At 32.8% G+C, this 27,875-nt stretch overlaps 2 protein-coding genes and 1 long non-coding RNA gene across 3 annotated transcripts in view; 2 read left to right on the plus strand and 1 right to left on the minus strand.

Annotated features, from left to right (window-relative positions):
• Window positions 1-27,875, minus strand: part of LOC126772310 (uncharacterized) — a 193,821-nt gene that overhangs the window by 141,275 nt on the left and 24,671 nt on the right. The gene's annotated exons all lie outside the window — the stretch shown is intronic.
• Window positions 2,721-3,735, plus strand: LOC126772451 (uncharacterized). Its single transcript, XR_007669659.1, has 2 exons — window positions 2,721-3,229; window positions 3,306-3,735. It is a non-coding gene; the product is annotated as an uncharacterized LOC126772451 (long non-coding RNA).
• On the plus strand, window positions 9,489-12,054 carry LOC126772572 (juvenile hormone esterase-like). Its single transcript, XM_050492973.1, has 4 exons — window positions 9,489-9,557; window positions 9,769-9,940; window positions 10,459-11,777; window positions 11,883-12,054. The coding sequence occupies exons 2-4, from the start codon at window positions 9,773-9,775 to the stop codon at window positions 12,052-12,054; spliced, it is 1,659 nt and encodes a 552-aa protein (XP_050348930.1). The 5' UTR covers window positions 9,489-9,557; window positions 9,769-9,772.

Below are 27,875 nucleotides of genomic sequence, written 5' to 3' on the forward strand. Positions count from 1 at the left end.
TTGCAGACCAAAAATAAATCTTATGGTTATATTTTGCAGCCGTTCTAATTTATTTAGGAGGTCTTCAGTTAAATCCATGTAGCAGACATCAGCATAGTCCAGTATTGGTAAGAGGAACGTATTAGCTAAGCTGATCTTTGCCTTGATAGGCAATAGGTTTTTCCATCGCCTTAAAAAACCAATGATAGCGAAAATCTTACGACTCATTTCAGCAATTTGAGGAACCCAGGAAAAGGAAGCATCAAGAAGTAGTCCAAGATTTCTAACAGTCTCTTGCATGTGTAATATTTGGCCCTCAAATAAGATTGGAGGTAGATGTTTATCTTGGACCCTCGTCAGAAGCTTATGACTGCCAAATATAGCCACTTGTGACTTGCTCGGGTTCACTTTTAGACCGTAAGATTTACACCATTCAGATATCTTTGCCAAATCATGATTCAAGGTTGCAGCTGCCTCATCGATACTGTCTAAAGGAGCGGTAACTTAAATTTGTAGATCATCAGCATATAGATGATAATAGGAGGAAATAAGTGAAGAGAGAGTATTAATGAATATAGAAAAGAGAAGAGGAGAGAGCACACCACCCTGCGGGACACCGGAAGGAATATCTAGATAGGATGAATATTTATTATTAGCTATTATGCATTGCTGTCGGTTAAACAGATAAGAGCGGAACCATTCAATGACAGTAGAATCTATGTTTAGCGATCTTAGGATTGCCAGGCATATGTCATAGTCGATGTTATTAAAGGCATTTGGAAAGTCAAGGAGAGCTAGTATAGTCACGGATTTGTTATCAATACCCTGGCGAATGTCGTCACATACCTTAACAAGAGCTGTAACCGTACTATGGCCTAATCTAAACCCAGATTGAAAAGGGCACAGGATTTTATTAATAGTGAGGAATTGGTTTAGTTGAGAGTGAACAACACGCTCTAATACCTTTGAAATAAATGGAATAACAGAAAAAGGTCTAAAATGAGAAGGAAGCAAAGGATTGGAAACTTTGAGAATAGGAATCACGAGAGCTTTACGCCATACAGAAGGGAAGGCACCATGTAATAAAGAATAGTTAAATATATGGCATAAAGTAGGCAAATACTGTTAAGGGTAAGAAGTATAAGTTTTCGACTAATTCCGTCACAACCGATTGCATCAGATCTGATGCATAGGATGTGTTTTTTTAATTCTCCCATTGTAACAGGGCTGAATTGGAAAGGAGGATAGCTAGGGATTGGCAATGAATGGAGATAGTTGAGTGTGATGGATTTGTACTGATTGTTTAGAGAGGAAGGGGAAATAAAGTGTTTATTAAGATCACCGAGATTGAAATTGGCAAGAAACGTTTCCCGCTGACGCCCTATCCCCAATAATCTCAAAAACTGCCATATCCTAGATGTTCCGCTTTTTTCTATAGCATTAGTAAAAATCATTTTATCGTCTATTAAGCTGGCATTATATATTGCGGTCCAGTCGATATTGTTTAGATCAGCCATAAAATTGGGAGTATTAAAATTCTGGTAATTTCGCCGCATGACTATGGTGGGCTTAGCCCGCGGAGGCCGTATCCTATAGGATAAATAAATTAAGTCATGGTAAGAAAAGGCTTCAGCGGGAAGCTGACCATGCGCATCAACATGACTAGGCGAGGAAACAACCATTAAGTCCAACAGCGATGGCAAACAATTCGGAAAAAAATGAGTAGCGTTCGTATGGAGTACATTAAGGTTACAACTATTAATTATATTTTTAAATCGTTTACATATATATATCGTGAACAGTAGTAGTTTGAGATGGCCGAATAAGACTTCAATAAAAATATGTTCAGATGACTCACAGTATTGTGTAGGAGATTTATTTAAAATAGTAAAGGGGATATGACTACGGAGATATATTGCCACTCCACCACCACCTTTACCGGTACGATCATTCCGAATCAGATTAAAGCCAGGCAAACAGTAAGAAGCTGAAGGTAAGCAGGGCTTCAGAAAAGATTAGGATACTAGGACGGCATGAATATTTTTACTATCGAAGGAAGACAGGAAATCGGGGTAATGAGAAGGTATACTCGGTGCATTTATATTATTAAACCGGAGAAAGTTGAAGATACTCACTATTGTCATTCGAGTTTCTTAAACTGAGAGTGTTTGAAATCATGCTGGTTATATTAACAACCAACTATTATATGTATGTATGAAATACTAAAAATAATAATAATTAGAATAATAATAATATATATATATATATATATATATATATATATATATATATATATAAGTTCTAACCAAGGCATATTCTCTAACCCGCCAGCAGTATGTGAGATAGCATTTTAAAATTAATATTGATAATACCAATCATAATAAACAATAGGAGTGGATACAATTTTAAAGATTTAAGTGACACGGTAAAGAAAACAATAAAAAAAAAACTAAAAAAAAGCATACATCAGTATTGTGAATAATTACACAACAAGTATCCATAAACTATAGAACTATTATAACAGGCTATTAAACTAACCCAAAAAAAAAACAAGAAACATTTAAATAATAAAAGGGATATTAAAAAAAAAAGACGTACTGATTAAAGTAATACAAAAATAAGTGTAAGATATTGAATTACTACAGTTATTTGTACTAAAAAAAAAACTACGGCCAAAATGCAAGAGTCCAAAGCCAATCAACTACAATTAGCGTGTAAACTTGTCAAACGTCTAATTGTTGACATTGTACCGACATGTCCATAAATTATAAATAATGAAAGTAAAAATAGAACAATATAGTACCTAACATAAATACAAAATAGAAATCGAAGCTAAACACTAATGTTCAAAAGTATACGATATTGACAGTTCTCTTGCTTCGAATAGCCTGTGTGGAACTGGTAGATTTAGCAATTGAGTCGACAGAACTGGTACTGGGAATAGCAGCAGGAATAGTAGCCAAAGGAATATCATTCTGTGTGCATTTGATTGAATTAAGTTCAGCTGTTGTGACAATACGATACCATCCTTCGTCCAGCATTTAGATATTCCAAACTTCCGTCTCGCAGCCATAAACAGTTCATGTCTCTCCTTAGTAAGGAATTCCGAAAGAGTCACACCCGTATTTTTGAGAGATGTTTTCGAGTACCAGATTTTATTACGAAGCGACGCGTCATAGAATTTGACAAGAATAGCTCGAGGCTTATCTCGCGTGGACCCAATCGCTGGCATCGGCTGAGCTTATCCATGGTAAGCTCAGGTAACTTGAGATGATCTGATAAAACCCTCGACACCACAGTTGGTACATTCTCCTTTACTTCTTCAGAAATTCCATGCAAGAGGAGCATCTTCCTTCTACTTCGCATCTTCATTTGGTTGTATTGCTTTGACAGGAGTTCAACTTGCTTCTGAAGGCTCTCCAACGCAGTTAAAACAAAGACTCTAAATGTATTAAACTGAGCTGCTATATTGGTGGTTGGACATGATGCTGGGATAGAACTCTGAAGAGTCTTTTGAAATTCAACCATCCGTGAGTTGAAGTGTTCAGTCAGGTCTTTAATTGAGTGCTTGATGGACTCCATAGTGCAAATGTGAATGTATTATATATTCTTTCAAGGTTTCTGTTTATGAGGGATTAAATCTGTGTTATGGAGATGTAGCTGGCAGGTAGGGAACACAAATAGCACATTTGTATTAGCATAATTATTGATCTTTCAATTTATTTAATTTAAATTAACAAGAGCTCTTATAAAACCACGTTGTCTTTTATTTGACACCTACCTGAGCATTTAATGAATAATAAAAAAATAAAAAAAAAAATTATTTCATTCAAAGTACACTTGTTTATACATCGTTGGGTACCCCCTTTTAAGTATATCAATACCTGTAGTAGGAGGCCCCGCTCTTCCCTTATGCAATCAGCGGTAAGTACTACGAGACAGCAGTTACAAAATATACTATACTTTACATAATAATTTTCTCATACTAAAACTTAAATATTGACAATCACGGTAATACAATAACAAATTTTATCTAAAATGTGTATTATTATAACAGTATTAATATGTTTGAGGGTATGTGTGGCGTGATGATGTGAGAGTATCTGAGGCGTAAGGCTTAAGCATGTGTTTTTGTGAGTGTGTTGGCTTATGCATGTTGTGAGCAGTGTTTGTCGGCGCGCGCGCGCGCGCGTGTGTGTGTGTGTGTGTGTGTGTGTGTGTGTGTGTGTGTGTGTGTGTGTGTGTGTGTGTGTGTGTCTGTGTGTGTGTGTGTGTGTGTGTGTCTGTGTGTCTGTGTGTGTGTGTGTGTGTGTCTGTGTGTGTGTCTGTGTTTGCCTTGTTTATTCGCAACAATTTGCTAGGTTAGGTTAGTAGTATGTATTCAAGCAGGGATTCTATTTCTTTATAGTTACGTTTTAACAGCCAGTCTGTTAAGGCTTTTTTGCTATCATAGTATGTACTGGAATATATGTCCACTTCCTGGTTTATTTTATTAAACAAATAAATAGATTGTCTTGAGGCAAATTTACTTTTGATAGATTCATTATATGGCATTATATGTGTACTTCCTGCGTTTATTTGTTAATAGAGGTAAATATTTCAAGCTTTTATGGAGCCTTAATACTGTTACTATTAAATAAAGTTTTCTCACCGTAAGTAGACCACTTATCTCGTACAGTGCAGTGGTAGGGAATCTATATGGTTTGCTGTACATCACCCTTATCAAACATCTTTGAGCTCTTTCCAGTTCAAGGAAGGTATTTTACACTAGCAACTTTATTTATTTGAGGACAGTCACAATCAGACTCGAGGTCGTCAGGGCATTTATGAATTTTTATGATAAAATCGGATTTTGGTTGAGCGCTGCTAACTTTCGTAAAGCAAACGTAATTTGTTTTGGAGATATTCAAAGTCAATAAGTTTTCATTTAGCCACTTTGCAACTTTTTTAAGTCCTAATTCCGCTGTTTTCTTCAAAGAAGACCAAGTGTCTGCCACGAATACGATGGCAGTGTCATCTGCATAGGCAAAAATTTGGCCGTCTTCAAGCTCCATATCACACAACTGATTAATGTAAATCAAAAACAGGGTCGGGCCAATCACGCTTCCTTGGGGGACTCCGTAATTAACAGTCACAGTATCACTAATAAATTCACCTATTTTGACGGATTGCTTTCTGTCTTTAAGGTAACTTGTGAGAAGCGAAAGGGATTTATCCCTAAACCCAAAACCCTCCAGTCTCCTCAATAGAATAGGCACAGACACCGTGTCGAAGGCTTTTTTCAGATCTAGAAACACCGCCAAACATTTTTGCCCTTATCAACCTGCCGGACAATTACTTTGGTGAGATCCCCGACCGCATCCTCAGTGGACACACCTTTACGGAAACCATACTGCAATTTGGAAATGATATTATATTTGTCAAAGTAGTTCTGGAGCCTTCTATTCACTATTTTTTCCATAATTTTTGAAATACCGGTCAAAACAGATATTGGTCTATAATTTGTTATATCATCCCTGTTTCCACTCTTATATACTGGTGTGATTATAGACTGCTTAAAGGCCTCCGGAAATGTACCTTGTTCGAAACTCAAACTTATTATAGGAACAACAATGTCCTTGGCCATTTTTAGGAATGCGGTCGGGATGGTATCCCAACCTGTTGCACTATTTGTATCTAAGTTCATAAGCATACTCTCTACTTCTAATGGATCTGTACATAATAGCACAAAAGAACTTACCTGAGGACTACAAATATCTGAACCGGTACATACAGCATGTAAGTTATCAGTAATAGCCTGAGCAAGGGAACTACCTATACTTGCAAAGTAATGGTTGACCTGATTAACTGACTGTAAAGGCGTCTCTTTAAGATTGAGAAGATTGGTGCATGGTATTTTCGGTGCTTTTATTTGAGTTATAGCGTCAATCGTCTTCCATAGTAATTTTGAATCTGTTTTTGATATAGCCAGTTGTTTCTTAAAATAATCTCTTTTTAACTTTTTTATTCGTCCATTACAGAAATTTCGGTATCTTTTATATGTAATTTTTAAAATTTCATCGCATGGATTAGCTCGCAATTTCCTCTGCAACATATTTCGTAATCGAACACAACGCAAGATACCCTCATTCATCCAAGGCTTGAGTATACGTCTATTACTAGAAGTGCAAACGCTTCTAGTGTGTTTCTTTAAACAAATTTGTATTACTTCAACTAGTAGGTTAGCCAAAATGTTGGGGTCACTTTGTTTGTAAGTATTTAAGTAATTTAAATATTTATTTTGTAGGGTCAAACTATGGTAAGCTTCTTTAAAATCCACTACAACTTTCTTTGGTTTTTTCTCCTTAAGAGGCTTATATACAGTACACGGATAAAAATACCATGTGGTGGTCTGTTATTGTAGTATTGAGAACAGCAGAAAAAGCAGAATACTTTGTTTTTTCTAGTTTGAGGATTACGTGATCAGTGCAACTGTTTTCCCTTGTTGGTAGACAGTTAGCTGGAAGAAGACCATGAAGAGATAACACGTTAAGGTAATTTAATCTATTGTTCCTCTCAAATGTTTGCTCCGTTGTTTTCGGATTCAAGTTTATATTTATATCACCAGTCAGTATAATATTACTGCGAGATGTAAGTAATTCTAGATAGCTGTTCAATGATTCAACAAAAGAATCCGCATTTATATTTGACGGTGATCTATAAATACCCAAAATAACAAATGTAGGCGTAGTTACTTCGATACATGAAGCACCCATCAACATTACTTCATTAACATTTGCTTGGATATCGTCCCTAACAAAAGCAACAACCCCATCATTCTGATTAAGGTGGTTTGTTGTACAGTAAGCTCTATAGTTGGAAAGACCTGGAATTGGTTTATCTTTATCTATTCGGCATTCTGACAGAATTATCACGTCCACGTTAAATTTAAATGAAAGCAAATTTATATTAAAGTCGTCCAAGTTACGGTAAATACTTCTTATGTTTTGGGAAACAACGGTAAAATTTTGGTTTTTATATTTCATATGTTTGGGTAAATCTTCTATACTGCAAAAAATCGACACTAATGATTCACTATTATCAATTTCATTCAAAATTTGAAGTTTATTAATCATAATATATTTCCAAGCAAGCGGTGGGTTTGACTTATATCCTTACTTTCACAGGTCTTTTTAAGTAAATTGCTGTGTTGTGGTTGATTGCAAAGTGTGTTTTTTGTTATTTTATTATAATAATACATCATATAAAGTGTGATTTTGGATTGAATTAATCGAAATAGCTGTTTTACATAAAAAAGTAATAAATTATAAATTACACCGGAATAAAATAGTTTATAACAAAGACTAATTCCAATAAAAACATTAGTCGTACGAACAAAAATAAACAATAAAAACAAGTTATATAACTGACTTAAAACTAAATTAATTACAAAATATAGTCATTCCTTTTGCATCAAGTTATTGACATGCGATTCATTTTTAATAACTATTATCGGTGACTCTTCATTTTTTCTAACGAATATCTTGCCATAGGATGACCAGCAAAATTTATAGTCCCGGGACTTGGCAAGATCGCGGGCTAAAAAGTACAAGCGGGCCCCTTTGGCTGTAAGTTGTTCTGATACGTAAATTGGTTCATATTCATTTTTTGTAAAACCCAAGTGCTTGGCGCATAGTTTTTCTTTGTTTTTTGTATTATAATTCTTGGCATATTTAAGGAACTTTGTTTTTAGCATCGTGGATGATAACTCAGTTATGATATGCGTTTTATTTGTGTTAATTTTTCTGTGGACTATAAATATCCTTAATATGCCTTTCATCAATATCGCAACCAATATTATTAGAAAGATTTAAGAATAACTTTATTAACATTTCTTTACACTCATCGTGCACTTTTGAAACATTTTTAATTTCGATGCTGGTTTTACGGTTTTCACGCTGTAATTCTTCTATTTTGTCTTCTAAAAGTGTAATATAATCTTTATCCTTTCTAGTTTGTATTTCTAATTGCTCAATTTTCTTCTTCAACTCTTCATTTTGAGATGCAATGAAATCCACCGTGTTTTGAATATCGCTGTTTGCGGTCTTTATTTCCATTAGTGTAGATTGAATTTTCTTTATATCCTCCTTTTGTGCGGCCATCATATTTGATACCATTAATTCTATCCTGTCCCGAAAATTTTCGAAGTCGTGGACACATTCGTTGTCTCTGCCTCGTTTATTTCGTTGAGCAACATAATTACCGCCGCCTAACTGTGACATCAATTCCATCGCGAACAAAGAAATTTGGCAACTCCTTTCTTTGTCGCACTTCCAAAAAATGGAATTCCTTACCAGCTCACGTATTCCCCTCCTCTTACAACCCGGGTTCCTTCAAACGAGGCGTGAAGAGGCATCTTGCGGGCCGGCAAGGCGAAGGCGGCTAGTGCAGAAAGTTTTTCCCGTCTGTACTGGCCGTCGTCGCGTTTGGACTCTACTACCACTTACCATCAGGTGGAGTAGTCATTTGCCCTCCCGGCGATATAAAAAAAAAAAAAAAATTAGGCGGCGTACGATCCATTTGTTTATAGGTATTTGGTTTAGCTGAAGATTTGTTAGAAGTGTTCATAGAAATACCCGCAAATTAAAAATGTATTTGCTTGTGTCGAATGTATTACAAAAATTACGAATTGACGTCACCTGTACGTTTGGTGTAGCGGTCAGCAACACACATCTGAGCCCACGCCGACACGACACAGGTTCAAATCCTCGAAATTCAACCAAAGTTTTTATATTTAAATTTTAAAATTTCGCACGAATCTCAACACAGTGAACACGTCCGAACGCTTCCGCGGTCCAAGGGAGGAGCCAAAAGCCAAATAAAAAGGAATGTTTTTTTGTATAATTGTCCGTTACTTGTTCCTAAAGCATTCATGCGATTATTATGAAAATTTGGTGAATTGTTCTGCACACGCCCAGGGAAGTTTCTAGACAAGAAAGACATGTTTTTTTCTTTAAATATTTCACCTTCAACCGTTAACCCTTGTTCTACCGATGCCAGCCAGTACTAATACGCGCACAGTGCCAGCCAGTGACTAATAAAACAAATATAACATAATTTTATCTTCGAATTCGAAAAACTATGATTTACTAAAAAAATAAGACTTTTAATTATTATTAACTATAAAATATAAAACGGGAATCGTTCTTCGTGAAACTTTTAAAAAACAACTTTTAATGGGACTTACGAGGACGTTTTGTTATGTTCTGAGTGAGCTCACAATATTATATATAGTTATAATAGGAATAATTAGATTGGTTTTAAATTTTTCTGTAGTGAAAGTTGTAAGTTTTGATTTACCAAATAAATAAAGTGTGGTTTTTTGTTTCAATTAAAGGTGACATAGAAACATTGAAGTCAAAATTAATCTTGACAATTTGTTCCCGTCACGTCTAGGGACATTTCACTTCTAAAAATGATAATTTATCATAACTGATAAAACCAATATCATCATGACGGCAATGCGACACAATATCTTGACAGACAAGAGCTTCATTTATTTTAAGAAAACATCAGTAGTTGATCAACAATCTAAAAACGTAAATGAAAAATCATACAGTGTAATTTTTTTAAATAAAATGTGAATATGCATTATAACATAACTTAAAGGATTCATTACTTTTAAGACCTTTTCGAAATCCAGTTTTTCGTTCTCTTTAATTACTTTTATTTACTGAAAAAGTGAATATTACAAACAAAAACATCAAAAATGTCTCAATTTCACTAACACATATATATATTTTTTCACAGTACAATGGATATGTGTAATCTGTTGTATCTTCTTTTATCACGACTAATTCAAGTAGAAGTTAGTGAAGGTATATTAGAAGGTGAAGTTGTAAGCAGTGAATACGGATGTCCCTTCTTTAGCTTCAAAGGCATCCCTTACGCAGAGCCACCAGTCGACGACCTAAGGTTCAAGGTAATTAAAAAGTCCTTAAGTTTTATCATCACATAAGGTATTCATATTCGTATTAATAAAAGTATGAGAAACAATTTTACATAATTTTAATTAACTCGAGTTTCTAGATAATAATTTAGTTACTCGAGTTTTGGCGCTAGCCCTGTAAAGTCAATAGAATTGCTGAGTGTTATTATTGAAAAATAACTTTTGGATCTAACATAAGATCAGCTAAATGGCATCAAATTATTATATGAACATCCGAAATACTCACAAGTTTAAGAAGTATCAAAAATAAACTAATCATTGTTACGTTCATTTATGAATATATATTAGTTTATTTTTCTAAAAAGCGCTTTTTTTGCTATTTATTTTTACATTAAACAAAAAATTACTTTAAATAATAATAAGTTATTATTTAAAATCATTATTAAGATTACATTAAATTAGATTTTGTTTAAGACAAAAACTGCCAAATCAAATAAAATTATGATGCTATACGAAATCGTAACCTCGCAAAACTTAATTACTCTTTCTAGGCTCCTCAACCTAAACAACCATGGCAAGGAGTTCGCAAAGCCACAGAACATGGCTCAAGCTGCTTTAAGTATGAAATGTTCACAAACGAAACCAGTGCGGCTGATGGAAGCGAAGATTGTTTATATCTTAATGTTTACGCGCCAAATATTGCCCCACTTAAGCCATTGCCTGTTATGGTTTTCATACACGGGGGTGGTTTTGTAAGTGGTAGCGGTGATGATATAGAATATGGACCCAAATTTTTATTAAGAAAAAACGTTATCGTCGTTACCTTAAACTATAGACTAGAAGTTTTAGGTTTCCTCTCTCTGGACACCGAAGATATCCCTGGTAATGCAGGAATGAAAGATCAAGTAGCAGCTTTGAGATGGGTCAAGAATAATATTAAACATTTTGGTGGTGACCCTGATAATATTACTATATTTGGTGAAAGCGCTGGTGGTGCAAGTGTTTCTTTTCATTTAGTATCACCCATGAGCAAAGGCCTTTTCAAAAGAGCTATAACTCAAAGTGGAACTCTAACATCATGGTGGCCAAATACGTTCAGAGCACGTGACAGAGCTTTACTATTAGCTAAGGAATTAGGCTGTGTTTCTACAAATGACAAAGACATGTATGAGTGTTTTAAAGCACAACCCATTGAAAATCTTATCAAAAAGAAAATACCTCTAACATATATACAGTCAGCTAAAGAAGGTCCCAATGTTTATTTCGGTATAGTTCAAGAAACAAAATTCGGTGATAATGAAAGATTCTTTTACGGAGACCCATTCGAAGCTCTCCGAAATGGTATACACGAAGGAGTTGAGGTTATGAATGGTTATACAGAAGATGAAGGAATACTATATTTATCTATGGGTATTGATGTTAATAAGGTGTTTGATCAAGCTAATAATTTCTTAGAATTTTTCGTACCTGAACCGTACACCACGAATACTCCGTTGAAAACGCAAATGGAAATAGGCAAAAGGTTTAAGGATTTTTATCTGAAGAATAAAACCGCTTCGAGAGAGACTTTAGATGATTTATTAAAATACTTTAACATGGAGCTGTTTACATATGGGGCGATAAGTCAAGAAAGAATTCTTGCCAAGAATAAAAAAAACAAAAGTTTTTTGTATAAGTTTACATGTAAATCTGAGTTGAATTTATTTTCTGTCATGACGGGATTGGATCAACTATTCAATTACAGACCAACGGTCGCTCATTCTGATGATCTAGGTTACCTTTTTACATTCAAAGACGTAAACATGAATTCATCTACATTTAAAATGATCGACCAGGTGACAACTCTATGGACAAACTTTGCAAAATACGGGTAAATTCCTAAATCTCTTTAAATAGTAGGCAAACATATTATATTAGTATTCAGCGTAAATCGTTTGTTACAATTATTGATTTAATAATATTTTTCAAATTTCAGCGATCCAACGCCGGATGACAGTCTGGGTGTGAAATGGCTTCCGTACACAATGGAAAATCAGGACTACTTAGATATCGGGGAGAATTTAGTCCCAAAGCAATATCCAGAAAAAGAAGACGTGGACTTTTGGGAAAGTAACTTTAAGGAATTCCTACCCCAATATGTGCCATAAAATAAACATATAATCATATCTGAATATGTATTTTATTTTACACATTATATCAAGAAACTGGAAAAACACAGTTTGTGATAATCAAACCAAATAATAAGGATACGTTTTTATTAAATGGGGATTGGTATATTTTAAATTAATTAATTTCAATCAAACGAGCGATCTGACCCTGCTTTATTCTAACAACTTCCTCACATATTTTTTGCCTTATATTTTAAGCGTATATAAAACATTCATATATCCCAAAGAACTAATCCAAATAACAAAGTGTAAACAAAACAAATTTTTGTGAATAGCATGCATTAGTTGATGAGAGACAAACAGAACAGTTGAGAGATGACAAACATTGTATTTCTCGATTTTCCGATAAGTATTATGTCGAATAAAAATATAAGAACCTCCTGGTCAATCCTCAACAGAATATCACTAAGAATGATTATCCAAACCTGTGTAGCCGTTTTTTAATAAGTTATCGGTGAACATGCATAAAAAGATACTAATAAAAAATACATACACGTCAAACATATAACTCTCCTTTATTGAAGTCATTTAACTACGGTAGTTTATTTTTAATCAAACATTTATTTACAAATCTGCCTTTAAAACTGCTAAATTTTTTGGATTGTCTCTTAATGAAAAAAATTTAGTGACGATTTCATTATCTAGCTTTAAGAGCTTTAAGTATCAGATAATTATCTAGAAGCGTAAAATGTTTCATCCAAGCAATCGATTCGATTAAATCACAGCGCTAATAGTTCTTCTAAATTAATTGATGGCATTAGGGCGCGGCCCCACTAGCGCTGTAAATCTTAATTATGTGTTATGTGCAAGCTTTTACTATTTCCTCTTTTTTCCGATCTTTTTATTGAAGTTAAATTATTTTGGTTCAGATGAGAATATAATTTATACGATCGAATACAAACCCAACGTTTTATGCGTAACATTTTAGTTTATTTCTTTTTACGCCAAATTTTTTAATATTTTTGTTCTACTATGTGTGCTGAATATCACGTGTTTTACTATTTTTTTAGTTTAACTTTTCGATAATATAATTCGCAAATCATTGAGATTTTATCTCTTATATATCGAGTCAAGCTGATATAATATATCTCGCCATGCAATCAGCTGTTACTTAAAAGAACGTTAATGATAACTGACAATCGCATTCTCTACAATATGAAAGACAACTGACACAAAAAACAAACGAAAAAAAATCTTTGTGATGCTGCCTGCAAATAAAAACATGTAAGCACAAACTCCAAGCTGATAGAAAGATATACCAAAGGCATAGATAACACCTCTGTGGAGACTTCAAGACAACATTAAAAATAATGACACTCGCATACAACACGTCCTGTTCATCAAGTATCAAACATATATTTCGTAATAAAACAAAAATACTTTAGAAATATAGATAAAATATTTTCACCATTTTATAAAGATAATCCTAGTATCCTCTGTTAATAGAAGAATTAATTATTGGTAAATAAGTTACAATTGTATCTGTTTAAAAAACAAAACCGACTTCTATTAACTTTCTATCCCCTATTTTTATAAAAAAAAAGAACTTTCCAAGAATTTTCCAAATCCGTTCATAAATGACGAAGTTCTGTTCTAAAAAATTGAGATCAATAAATCAATAAATAAAAAAATATATATTTAAATAGACTTTTACAAGTTCACCGGTTCGGAATGTGGATTGTACCGAGAAGAACCGGCAAGAATCTCAGTAGTTTCTCTTTTTTTACTAAAATCGGAATTTGTTTTTAATTACATACACTTAACTCCTGCACGAGATCCAGTAATCATACAATCCGCGCATTTTTGTCAGACATATATTCAGTAACGGAGTATTAGGATAGGACTAATAAGATAATTTTTTATAACTAATTGAAGCCTGCCTTATGGCAACTCAATTACAGACTGTGGAATTAAAAATATGTACACCTAGCCCTAAAAACGACTAACTTTATTAAGACGGAAGTTTGAAATGATTATATATTTTTTATTTCTAGTGTTAAATTGATCCTTCTTTCTTTTTTTGAAATCGATTAAATAAAGTAGTATATGAATTTACTGTACCAGCAAGTCTAAGGGAAATCAGTCTGAACGGGCGATTTCCGGTTAATAAGGCACATGTAGATATTTTCTATTAAATAAGTCATCTAACATAATATGTGCACAAATAATGTATTATTTTTAAAAACTGCTTACGATTTGACATTCATGGACTAAGTTGTCTTTGAATTTTATCTTTTCTATATACCAAGAACCTTGAACCTATATAATATTATCTATAATAGGAAAACTTATAATGACAAAAAAAACGAAAACAAAAATATCGGTTTCATAACATTATTTCGTGCGTGGACAATCTTCATAAAACTTCCGCCTAACAAAGGAGCGTCCGAGCTCAACACGAGGGGACACGCAAGGGGGCATGATGCATGACAGGGGCTATAAGCGTTGTCCAAACTTTGATCCATTACTGACCCATTACGCTTATTTTAATCATATGAAATAAATAATGATTTAACGTAATCTCGATAACATCATCAATAGTAAATGTCAAAAGTCCTAATTAAAATATTATTACAAATAATATCCTTCAGGCAAATTTAGGAATTTTAGACAATACTGCCAATTTCATAAACATTTGCATAGGAGACATTATATTGCATAAGTGTTTGCTAAACACCCTCTCTATTTCCTTATGGGGTCACCCCATCAGAAGCAGATATAACAGTAGATAAGAATAAACAGACAAAAACATCGAAATACGTAAGGTATTATTTTGAACCGTTTAATCATTATAAATGAAGGAAATGTACCTAAACATTTCAAAAGTTGATTCTCGTCGGCTCTAAGTTGTAATTAAATTTTAATCCTACCTACCAGCCACTTTAGAACAAGTAATCTAAGGAACAAACTTGGCTAGTTTGTCAAGCTTGTAGATAGTTAAAAACTAGGGTATTTCAAAAGTGTTTTACAAGTAAAGATAAAAGAAAAGCACATCTTGAAACTATAGTCGTTAGCGCTGCGGTACGTTTTCTAAAGAAGCTTTCTAGACCAAGACAGTTATTTTTATACATATTAAATAAAAGTTTGTTCGTATGCTCAAAACAAGCTTAAGTTAAAGAGCAATTAAAAAATAAACGTTTTCTATGTAATCTGTTTGATATAATTTAAAGTTTTAAAAGTTTTTTAAGTTAGTTATTATTCTTACTATCAATTTCTTCTAATTTTATTAAAAAAATGTTGTTGTTTGTTTAGAGATTAATGAAAAGATTATTTAGCTGTGTTATAACGCATATTAGTTTGAGAAGCACTCACCTTTTTCACAAAACGATATCACGGCCATTTTGCAATACATTGTTTGTTCAATTTGTACCCTCCACTCTCAAGAGACAACAAACCACTTTATGATAAAACTCAAAAATATCACCATGACCTTTACTGTAAGGGGATAAGTGAGAATTTGCTTTGCTACTGATGTTTATTAATTTTTTGCCATTTTGATCATCTTGAAGGTAAGTTACGCTTTACACCAGAAAGTTCGATGAACTTTGTTCAATTTTACCTTATAAAAATATATAGTTTAAAACACTTCACTATATATAGCTTACTCATATTTCTTTGATATAATTAAATATTTTTCACTTTATAAATATATTCATTCCATCCCAACCTTTATTACAAGTACAAGTTTTAGTATTTTAAGGAAATGTAATTTACAATTTTTTTTGACAGAATAAATAACTTTTGGTAAATAAAATTAATAATAAAAGCAAAACGATATTTCACAGTCAGAGGTCGAATTACAGAAACAACTCTTTATCCGCTAAAATAAAACGTAATTAAGAATTATTTTAAGGGAAATTTAATTCGGAACTCGTCGAGACATTATAATTACTGGCTTTAGAAACACTGTGAACTTGAGAAGCACTTAAAAATAAATTAAATTTCGAAAATAGAATAGACGTCAAAACCGTTACGATTTTATAAATTGATTTATAAGCCGTCAACGTGATCATTTGACTTAGATAACTCCTCTTTAACGTTAGTATACATGTAGTATATATACATTTGAAATTTACATATTGGTTCATTATCATCGAGAGTGCTATTTTTTTTTTAATTATTATGATTTTAAATTATAATTATAAACAAAACTCGCTTTTGCCAATTTATCGTAAAGGACTCGATTACACAAACCAAATGACCATAAACTAAAATGTTCCTAAATTAGCTTTATAGTCAGTATACTTTGTTTTTTATTTTTTCCTTTTATCTTTAAACCAGAATACAACAATACTCAGTATTGCTGTTTGGCGGTAGAATATGTGATGCTTTAGGTTACGTATTATTATTAATTATTAAAGTGAAGGTCAGATTGATAGTTAAAAACATAATCAAACAACGGGCGCCATTTCATATTTCAAAAATATATACATCCTAGTACAAAATAAGCCCACGTTGTATCGACGCCACCAGGGGTTGACGTTTAAGTCATTTATAAATGCAAGTGCTTATCCTAGCGGGGGTGCAGGCGGAGTATACTTCACATGCAAATATATTCAACGGTCTCTGAAGAGCCTTTAAGGAAATACACGATATATTCAGCGCAAAAATACTGCTATTATTATATTTTTATTAAAGTTTTAATTTTTGAGTCATCTACATAAAAACGTCTTATGCGTAAAACAATGAATTAATCGTTAACTTTAGTTATTTTTTGCACAGTATTGATCTGTATGAAATAAATAACATATGAATTAATCATGAATAACGTTTACCGAAAATCAATATTGCAGGTTATATTATTAAATTCGAAAAAAAGGTGACTAGATCGTTTGGCTCGATACTAATAGTAATATTCATTGTGTTATATTTCTTTTTTATTTTAAACACAAGAGAACATAAAATTCACGCCTGTTTCGGCAATAATAATATAATATAATTTTAAAACGGACAAAATTACGAAGCGAAGCTTCTTTAAACTACTAAAACCTTCTCTGAAACGTGCTGTATTTTATGGTATAAGTTGTATATATACTGATTTAGGGTCTCCTTTTTTGTATATAAGTTCTATTTCCGAGCACGACCACTGTTCCGGAATATTTTTCTTTTCTAATATAAGATTGACCAGCGTAGTAAGTGGTCGTATTAAGTGGTCTTTACCAGCGATAATCAAGTCATTAACTGATCACAGCTCTACGGTGGGTCTCAGGATAACCAAGAAAAAACAAAGCTTATGACAAACAGAAACAAGATCTTAATTTCGTTTGAATAAGTTTCTATAGAATATGTGGAGGACTACATCTACCTTGGCCACTGATTTCACTCAGAGTGCACCAGTAAAGAGATAGACAGAAGAATACAAAGCATATGGAATAAATACTGAACTATGAAGGAGCTATTCAAAGAAACTCTACCAACGAGATTAAAAACCAAAGCAATAAACATATACTTAATGCCTTGTCTCAAATACGCCTGTCAGACATGGCCGCTAACAAGAAATAACATGAAAAAAATTAGAATCTGCCAGCGCGCCATAGAACGAAGCTTTATGAACATAAAATTAAGAGATAGAGTAGAGAATAAGAAAATAAGGAAAATTATTAAAGCAAGAGATGTCATAAAACAAATATTAGAACTTAAATGACTCTAACAGATGGAGTCAAGTGGTGACTAACTGGACACCCAGAGATAAAAAACGAAGGAGAGGTAGGCCCCTGAAAAATGGAATGATGACATCATCAAAATAGCTGGGAATCTTTTGCCCAGAATAACAAATCAGAGAGTGAGATGGAAGGAGTTGGAGGAGGCTCTTACCGTAAATGGCGGTCCTTACACCGACGAGGAGTAAACAACATTACTAATATAGGATATAAATACAGTAATACTAAACAACTAACAAAACTTCAATTACTGTTACTTAAATAGTCATTGTTTGGAACAAATAAAAGCTTTATTTTTTCATTTTTTTTTAAATATTAATTTAGTAGTTTTTTTCAATTAGGCATTAGAAAAAAAGTATCCTCATTTATTATTATAGATGAAGGCATTATGAGCGAAGAATAGAAATCAGAGAATCAGAACAGTAGAATATACATTGTTGTCCCGATTTGGTTTATCGTTATTTTTTTTTATCAATTACTTAGAAGCAATTATACGTAAGCATTTTTTTACTTCCAGGCATCATTTTAATCGACATTTCAGGAACGGTTATACTAGACTATGTTATTATATTATATTACTGTGTTATTTGTGGCTTATTTATGTTTCATATATTAATCGAATCTTTTCTATATCATGAAAACATTAATATTATATTTATTTGCACATGTTTAAGTTATAGAACAACTATAATTTAAAAAATAAAGTTATACTCAATCAAACTACTTTTAATACCAAAAGCGTTTCTCATGAAAAATACATCGAAACGAAAGACGTATTTACGTTTTTTAAGCCAATTAGCTGTCAGAATAATTGTAATTGCAAAAATGCTTTCGCATTCCGTGTTTTAGCAAACTACTTACAGCTATTATAACCGCAAAATAGACAGAAATCCGTACTAACGAAGTAAATATACGCCAACCGTGGCCCTTGCGTTTAATATATAATATGTACATATAGCAAAATAAAGTGTAAAGGAAAGTAGATCTTAAAATTAAATGTGCAACGTTGAAATTACAATAAACATTCTAACACATTGTACAGTCGTAGACAAAAAATTAATTTTTCTAATTACGACAAAACGTTCTTTTATATTCACCCCATCCTTCCCTTAAAAACAAACAGCAATGTTGTTTCGCCAAATCGATAAACTTTTACTAAAGCTGTGTCTTCACAAAAGAAAAATAAAAAAAGATTAGTAATAATTGTTGATAACGTTATTCTTACTATATACATGTGATATCTTTAGTATTTATTTCGTATCATAAGTCCCACATCCCATCTCAATCCCTGTGGTAAGAGCTGACTAAGCAATGCGGAGCTCACCCATCAACACAGCCATGTTTTGGTAGTGCACCAATCCACCTGCAAAAGGATTACTAAGAAGTTGGCATCATTTAGGCGGCCGGCTAAATCCTTTACCCCCCAATGAATAAAATAAGAACAAGCAAGCTGTATGTAGACCCATTTTCCTTTGATATTGACAAATTCTATACATTCTGACATCTTCGTTCTAATAATTAAAAAAAAAATTTAGCCACGAATTTTTTTAATAAGACTATGCCATCCCCATTTAATAAGATACCTGTTTCGCAGCAGCTATTTTTTCACCAATATTTTTTATTGCTGTGTTCCGGTTTTGTGCGTAACTGATCTAGTGGTATTACAAGTGGTGTAAGTTTATTATATTATATATATAATCTACGGTCAGAAGTACTACCTACAGCAGGTAACGCATTTGCCTCACGTCATTGCGACTTGTCAGAAAAGTTACGACAAAGAATTCTTCTCTTACATATTATTAATTCTAGCTATTTATTGAAATTGCGCAATAACTATCTAATAGCTGTTAATTGTATACAAAACTTTAAAAAAATTGTTTTTCAAATTGTTCTCGAACAATATAATAGGAAAAATAATTTCAGAATTTTTTTAGTAAACCTACTCTAACAAATATGTATTACACATTATTCAAATATAGATGACGGAAAGAATGAAATTCCAACTGATACTCTGGTATCAGACATAAGAACCAGTAACATTGGGACTAAGATCTTTAGATTAGATAGGACACTGAATACAGAGATAGGAAATGACATATTTTAATAGTAACTCGATTCACTTTTCTACACGAATGTGGCTGTGTCCAGCCGTTATATGCCAATAATTTAAACTCATTCGACCCCTATCTCCCCCTGAAGTGTGCTTGCGTTATCTTTACAGTACATTTTCAAATACGTTTAACCATACAAAAGTATATCCTCCTTTATAAGCTTGCCTCAACTGCAAATTTTATCTGTGGTTTGTAATTTCTAGCAAGGTTACATTTATATGTATGTAATGCAAAAAGGGTATATGTACTTTCGGCTAAATTGTTGCAATAAACTAACTCTAGGAACTAAAACCAAGATATAAAAAATAATATACTGTTAAAAAAACGCAGTATTGATTTATCGTATCGACTAAAATAAATCTACCAGCCTGTATTGTCGCCAAGTATGAAAAAACCAGCAAAAGATACATAATATTATAGTAAAAATATTTTATTTCTTTTTAAGTGGATATTGATACTTACGTATTGTCTGCGGTTGTCGCTTAACAGTAATACTACGTAATGCTATGTCCTCTTTGGCGCAGTGAATGATCTAATATAGTTACAGACACAATAAACATAATAACTTAGATTGTATGGTTGAGTGAACATTATGAATACAAGGAACGGCTTATATCTCTTAGAATATCAATGTCGTTGGCCAACAATGTCTATTAGCATAGATGAATAGGTACTTACAATCGCAGCCCCAACGCCCGGGGCTTAAAAGATACAGGGCGTAAACCTGGATCCGTGGATGCTTGAGGTAGGGGTCTCGCGTGTCCTATTTCAGGCGGCCCTGAGGAGGACGGCAGCCGGGATGGTCTCACGCTGCCGTACGCACTAGCGAGGATTGCGGGGGGGGGGGGTGGCGACTACCTTCGCTACCTGAGGAGAGCTCTGCCGAGCCACGAGCGGAACACAGCACGGGAGAGGCCGCGGATGCATTATATCAACACGATCCCGCAGCCTCTCCGATTCATGCTGAGGACGGCCATCGAAGTGGTTTTAGTGGGTAAGAATCCCACATTACCGGTTCCACCCCCATAGGACCCGGATACCTTTCTGAAGGTTTCCCACTTCGAGAAAAAAAAAGATCCTTACAATCAGGTATCCCAATTAGTTTCTTTACCAAGACCATTAACCGTGTAAATTGACCGACATGTAATATTATTCGTTTGCCTTAAATTTTTCTAGAAATGCTCAAGGATGAATATTAATTTACTTGTCAAAATAACGTTGTTAACCTAACCGATTTCGGCCGCGGCAACTACTCGCTACGAAAACTGTAGCCAACTACGTAGGATATATTATTGTGCACAAGTGTGTGGCGCTCATACTACTATCTCAGTCTCAACTTTAGGACCAAAACTTAGTGTATACTGAACCTTTTTATTAATTGCATCAGAAGACTTTCAACTGCAGGTCAAACTTCTTAATAAGACGTGTGATAATGCAATGAAAAAATGATAATCCTTCGACTTCTTATTTCAAATAAGAAGTCGAAGGATTATCATTATACATTTATTCATGACATTTCGGAGAGTCCTAACAAAAAAGTTTCTATTACAGTTAAAACTCTGCCAAACACATTTAGATGATAAACTCAGTTAACCATTGAGTGATTATTATTTAAAGCTCAATGAGACAGATTATAGACTTATACTAACATAGTTATAAGTACAAATTGGTACTAATTATTTTTCTTTGATTGTACTTTTTTGCCTTAAAAAAACTAATTATTATAAATATTTTGTACTTAACAACTCGGATTTACATACACACGAGCCGAAGCCGAGTGGACGTTCTGCTTCTGTTGTAAAGAATTTGTGCACATTTATATCAATATAAGTATGTATTTACAAAAGAAAAATAGTATATGTAGTATATCAGTTGTCTGGTTTGCATAGTACAAGCTCTGTACAAGCTTAATTTGGGATCAGATGGCTGTGTGTGAAAAATGTCCCAAGATATTATTATTATTATTTCGGCTTGTATTCAGTACCACTGCCTTTTACATATTTACATAGTTTGGTAAGTAAGGTTTTCATTATAGTGCTTTGCAGTTTGCGTATATTAGGTATGGCAATGTCAATTAAAAGGCTATTTTTCGTATCTTTTCGACTACTATAATATCATTATAGTAATATAGTAAAGAACTGTCATTTGTGAGTAATTTTCTCTGGTACATTATCAGATGTATATATTTAGCTTTTTTTTTTTGTCAGATAATCATTTGTATTTCAAAAAAAAGTGTATCATGTTTGCTGCCTGATCATGTCTGTTCGATCGTGACCGTTTATATTAATTAAAAATGAGCTTAATCAAAAATTAAAATCTCGTGATACAAATCGTGTAACTAAACCATAATATGATTTATTATGAAATCCGTGTCACCGTTACCACAGAAATGAAGTAGCTCCCTATAATATTTAGTTACAGTTTGGTTTATATTTCTGAATAGACAGAGAAAGAGTCATTTTTATACAAGGCATGTATGTACTAGTGTATTGCATATATGAATTATTTTTTTTCTTCTTCTATTTATTTATTTTTATCTTTGGGTACGCAGATGACAGCACTGTATCGGAGAGATACATATCTAGTCCCGAGCTAGTACAACAGAAACTCTTGAGCGCAGGGAGGCCTTGGTAGAACGCATCAATTTGACATTGGTAGAGGATTCAAGCGTGGCGTGTTCACTACCAAGAGGAGTCCATTCTCCCTGACTCCGACTTTCCGAAATGTATCTGTACCCATCACCGACAGTATTGAGCTTCTAGGAGCTACTTTAACATCCAAACTCAACTTTGGACACTGCATTGAATCCAAAGCTAAAACTGCTGGCAAAAAACTTGGCATCCTCAATAAGGTCAAACAATTCTTCACACCGGAACAGCTACTGACTTTACATTAAGCTAAAGTCAGATCGTGCATGGAGTATTGCAGCCATTTATAGGACGGCTCTGCTAAGTACCAGCTTGATGCTTTGGATTCAGTGGATCGTCGTGCTAGAACACCGTCGTAAGGTTGCCTGTCTGTCAGTATTCTACATGATATATTTTGAAGAGTGTGCTCAGGAACTATTTAATTTGGTTCTGCCGTCACCTTTTTACCACAGAACTGCGAGGCATCGAAAAGATCTGCACCCGTACGTAGTTGACGTATTTAAGACATATACGAAACGATTTACTTCCTCGTTTCTGACACGCACCGCTAAGGTTTGGAATACCCTCCCGACCTCCGTTTTCCCCACCACCTACAATATGGGTACCTTCATATCAAGATTGAATAGGCATCTTCTAGGCAAGTGCGCTCCACCTTAGACTTTATTTTCACTTTCCATCAGGTGTGATATCAGTCAAGCGCAAATATTTAAAAAAAAATCCTTTCTTCTCCTCAATTAGAGAGAATACCAAAAACCAAATTAATTTTTTATTACGTTTACTTGACTATTGTTTTCCTTTTTAATTGTATAGTAATAAAATACATAACGCATTAATTATTCCCATGATTATCTCTTTGGTTAGTTGGCTGACTTATAAAGCTGCAGATCTCGAGATCGTAGGTTCAAATACTATACAAGAAAGTAAATAATTATAAGGCAAGAACTTAACAACCCATGGTTGGAAAATTGGCAGTGCTTACACTCCCGGACTTCGGATCACACTGCCATTACTGCGCCTGAACTATTTCTGGTCGCGTGAGTGTTATTCGGTCAGATTATGAAGGATGATATTACATGTCTATAGATATAAAGTTATATAAAATATTTCTTATGTTGCTGGTGTACACGATATCTTAAAACATTATTTTATATCTGGAAATAAAATTTATTTGTTTATAAAATTATTATGAAAGTCATATTTGGTCACCTGTTTTCATATCTACTACACCAAACATTGATATAAAATGATAAATCTTTGATACCGGCTTATCAACTATTATAACTCTTAAGTCACTCATGATCATATTTCAAGCGCTCTCAGGTGATGCCACTTGAGTACGGTCTTGGCTTAATGTTGTCATTAAGGCGGCAGTTAGTAAACTACTTTTCTAAAGTTTTTACATTTAAAAATATGTACGAAAAGAAAATATCGATTGCAATTTGTACAATTTTCCCTTTTTAGAGACGAAGATTTAAGAGCTGCAGGCAAGCGCCCGGAGCAAGCTCCTTCCCTATGGAACCATGAAGTAACATTTTTAAAAATCGAAAACGTATTCCTACAGCAATGCTTATATCGAATGTCCGCCAATAACTCTAAAATAGCTTAATGATTAAGAATAGTAGGTTAAGATTTAATTTAAATAATTATCCTTTATTATATGATATTTAAGAGCATTATTTATATTACAAAGAAGAAAAATAGACACAGGTTACGTGACTCTCTTAAAAATACAATAAACATATCATAAATATTTAAATGTATAATTATATCAATTTCATGTATACAATGAAATTGCATATGAAATTGAATTAAACTGTATACAGAAAATTAAATACAAAGCTAACCATTTTTAAGCTAAAAATATTATATAAGAATATGCGAAGAAAATTCGTTGTTTTAAAATTTAAAAAAAATATCTCAGCATTTACTAAAATTTCCCCACGTTGAGTTTTTGTCATTTATATATCGTCAAAAGAAGTCTAACATAGCGAAACATGTTATCTATAATGTTAACGTATAGAAGGCTACTTACTATATACTTATTAATTCGTTATCAATGATAAAGAACTAAACAAACACCTTTTCGAAAACATTACAAGTTTATTTATTACAAGAACCGATTAGTTTATCAATCTTCATATAACAGAGCACGACAGAGAGCCACGTAGTTATTCATATCTAAATTATAATTTATAACAATCGATTTCTTATATATATTTTGTCTACTTTCCACTGAACTTATAACTGTACAATAAACAGTATTCATATTGAGTTAAAAATAATATTATGATTTAACGCTTATTTGCGTTGGTTATGTAAATCCTAGTATCTCGTACCATGTGTGTAAATAAAACGGACCACTCACTCACTGTCGTATTACTCGTAAGGCTTAATCAACAGCAAAAAAACAAAGCGAAAACATCTATAAAATAAATATATTATTCCAGTGACGTTTCCAGCTTCAATTCTACACCAATGACTGATTAGTTGAATACAAATAGGAAAACATTTTAAAATGTTAATTACGAATGAAAGAGAGGTTAAAACCGCAGTCCAGCACATAATACCTCCGAGTGGAACAAATATTTCTGAATGGCCAACGAGAGGAAATATAATATAGGTATACTTTTTGCTTTGTTAAAAACTGAGAGCTTACTTTTATAAGTGTAATTTTTGAGACAAATAATTACACTTGATAACGTATACTATACTGCATAAGAGCTGATAGCTGCAACTATATTAACTCGGGCGTTGTAAATGCAAATAAGTTTGACTATGAAAACACTTTCTTTTTTAAACCAAAAAACACCTATGTTAATTCAATAGCTGCTGAATTATTTAGTCTAAATTTTCAAGGATGTTGCAGCTGTTTTTATGATAACTGACTGAAATCCGGTCCGCACGTACGCATTATGCGTATATACGTATACGTATGCACGATTTATATCTTTTGTTTTAAGTACATTCTTAAGAAAATCGATTATATGTATAAATAAAAAAAAATCTGCTCTTTTTGTAAATAAAGCAGGTATAAATTGTGCTAAATATATTTAGGAGTGTTTGTTAACACAATAAACAGTCCTAAATACTGCTAAAAGAAATCAATCTTTCCGGACATAAAGACAGATTGTCATAAATTTAAAATTTAAAAATCTACACATTAAATTCCAAATTTAACAGAAAACTTTAAATAATGGTAATACTTTAAACCCTAAATGGTATACTAACCCGTGATTTGAAAGACTTCACACACTTCCTTCGAAGTAAGTTCGTGTAGCAAGTCTAATAAACCTATCTTAAGATTATTATGAGAACAAGTAAGTATTAATTAGCGAAAACAATATTAATATAATAAATCTTCGTTACATTAACCTTACGCAATACGCAACATGGCTTCCAATTAAAGAGCAAGCTTATTATATTTTGCGCTTAACATAAATTATTTATATTTTATTTATCAATTTCTTTATTGTTAAGATAACATAAGACTGATCGGTTATAATTAAATTATATTTCCAGGACATCTACTTGGTGTTAGGGCTTTGTGCAGGCTCGTCTGAGTATCACTCATCAGATATTCTATCGACAAACAGCAATATTTAGTTACAGTTGTGTTTTGATTTGGAGGCTGAGTAAGCCAGTGTAACTATAGGTACGAAGGACATAACATCTTAATTTTCAAGGTTAGTGGCGTATTAGCGATGTATGGAATGATTAATATTTCTTACATCGCCAATGTCTATAGGAGGTCGTGACGATTTACTATCAGGTGGCTCATCTGCAGGCCGCTTGCTTACCTATTTCATTAAAAAAATCATAGTCCTAAAAGTAAAATTATGAAAATCTTATACACAATTAATAAATGATATCATCTTTATTAGATTACTAGACATACTCGATAAGTCGATACTTAATAACGGTTTACTTTCATATTCTTATAGGAATTAAGAAGCTTATGTAAACAGTGATATTATAATAAATCTTTTCTTTACATAACATAACATATTATAAAATATGTATACTTAATTGTAAAATTCTGTCACGTCATGACAGTTTTAAAAAGAGATTTTTCACTGAAAAAATTATCAAAAAACATAAATGTAAATACGAAGGGAAAGTGGCCCGAAGATGATAAATAGCGGGTTTGGACCATCCGGATGATTAATGGGGCGCGTCATTGCCGCCCTAAATTATAATGTATTAAATACCTTTAACTCTACACGTGGATAAATTGTGTGAGTAGGTTTTTATCATATTTCGACTACACATTATGTGTCTGTTGATATTTAGATGTGTAATATTTCACTGGTTCAACACACTTAGCAACAGGCTTTTAAACTGCTCTCTTAGAACACAAATCTCCACGGACCTTACAAAATCACTAATTACAATAACATTCATACATTGTATAATTGTGCATAAATCTGTGCAACTTGTTTATATTAACAGTACCTATCGCAATCAGAAATAATTTGAAAGCAATTTTCATGGTAATTCAATCAAAACATAATTAATTTAATAATTGGCTTGATATTAAGCTTTTTGTAACTTTTTTATTATTAAAACACGTTAAGTATTTATACTATAACATTCTCGACAAATCTTTCACTAGTCTCTTTATTAAGCATAAAAAATTAGAAGTTTGTCGAATGTTAGAATTGAATATTGTTTAGTATAAACTGGTAAAATTGGTATAAGAAATGTTTTTTAATAAAAAATGACTGCTAAGGCTTCTAAATAGGTATGTTGTGAAGACACCCACATGTGTAGAAAGTAATGCTAAGCAAGGTATTCTTGCGAAGAAAACGTATTATTTGGAATAATATGTTATCTACTATATTTTTAAGTCTTTATTGATAAAATAATGTTGATGAATCTAAAAATAATATTTTTAGATTCATCAACTTTTTTATTTCTAATTGCACATTTGTATTTCTATATCTCTACTTTGTCTTCTTTCAAGTAATTTGTCAACTTAAAAACAACATAAAAGCAAGGAGGTAGTCAATTCTGCCTTATTTTTGTGAGTATATTCTTGATATCTTTGTCGACAAGGAACTGAATGATTATTTTTTTAATAAATAGTTTATACCTCCAAATTTGAATATAAAATTCACCCCTGAAGTGAAAAACACTATTTAATTTTTCACTAAGTGTATCAGGATAGTATATTAAATTAAATGTAAAGTAACAGCATGTAAATGTCCCACAGCTGTACTAAAGTTTCCTCTACGTTTTGAGGAGAAGGTTTGGAACTTACTTCACCATGCTACTCCAATACGGGTTGATGGATGGCATATTTTTATAATCACGATGTTTTCATTCAGTGGTAAGCACGAAAATAATTATGAACATAAGTTAAGTTCAATTCAGTGGTTCGG

This window comes from Nymphalis io, chromosome 12, assembly GCF_905147045.1.
Source record: "Nymphalis io chromosome 12, ilAglIoxx1.1, whole genome shotgun sequence".
NCBI lineage: Eukaryota > Metazoa > Arthropoda > Insecta > Lepidoptera > Nymphalidae > Nymphalis > Nymphalis io.

What these genes read in the sequence shown, in the direction of transcription:
- LOC126772572 (XM_050492973.1), top strand. Translation starts at nt 9,773, where the DNA reads ATGGATATGTGTAATCTGTTGTATCTTCTTTTATCACGACTAATTCAA. An exon ending in TCGACGACCTAAGGTTCAAG is followed by an intron (nt 9,941 to 10,458) that starts GTAATTAAAAAG and finishes TACTCTTTCTAG; the next exon opens with GCTCCTCAACCTAAACAACC. An exon ending in ACAAACTTTGCAAAATACGG is followed by an intron (nt 11,778 to 11,882) that starts GTAAATTCCTAA and finishes TTCAAATTTCAG; the next exon opens with CGATCCAACGCCGGATGACA.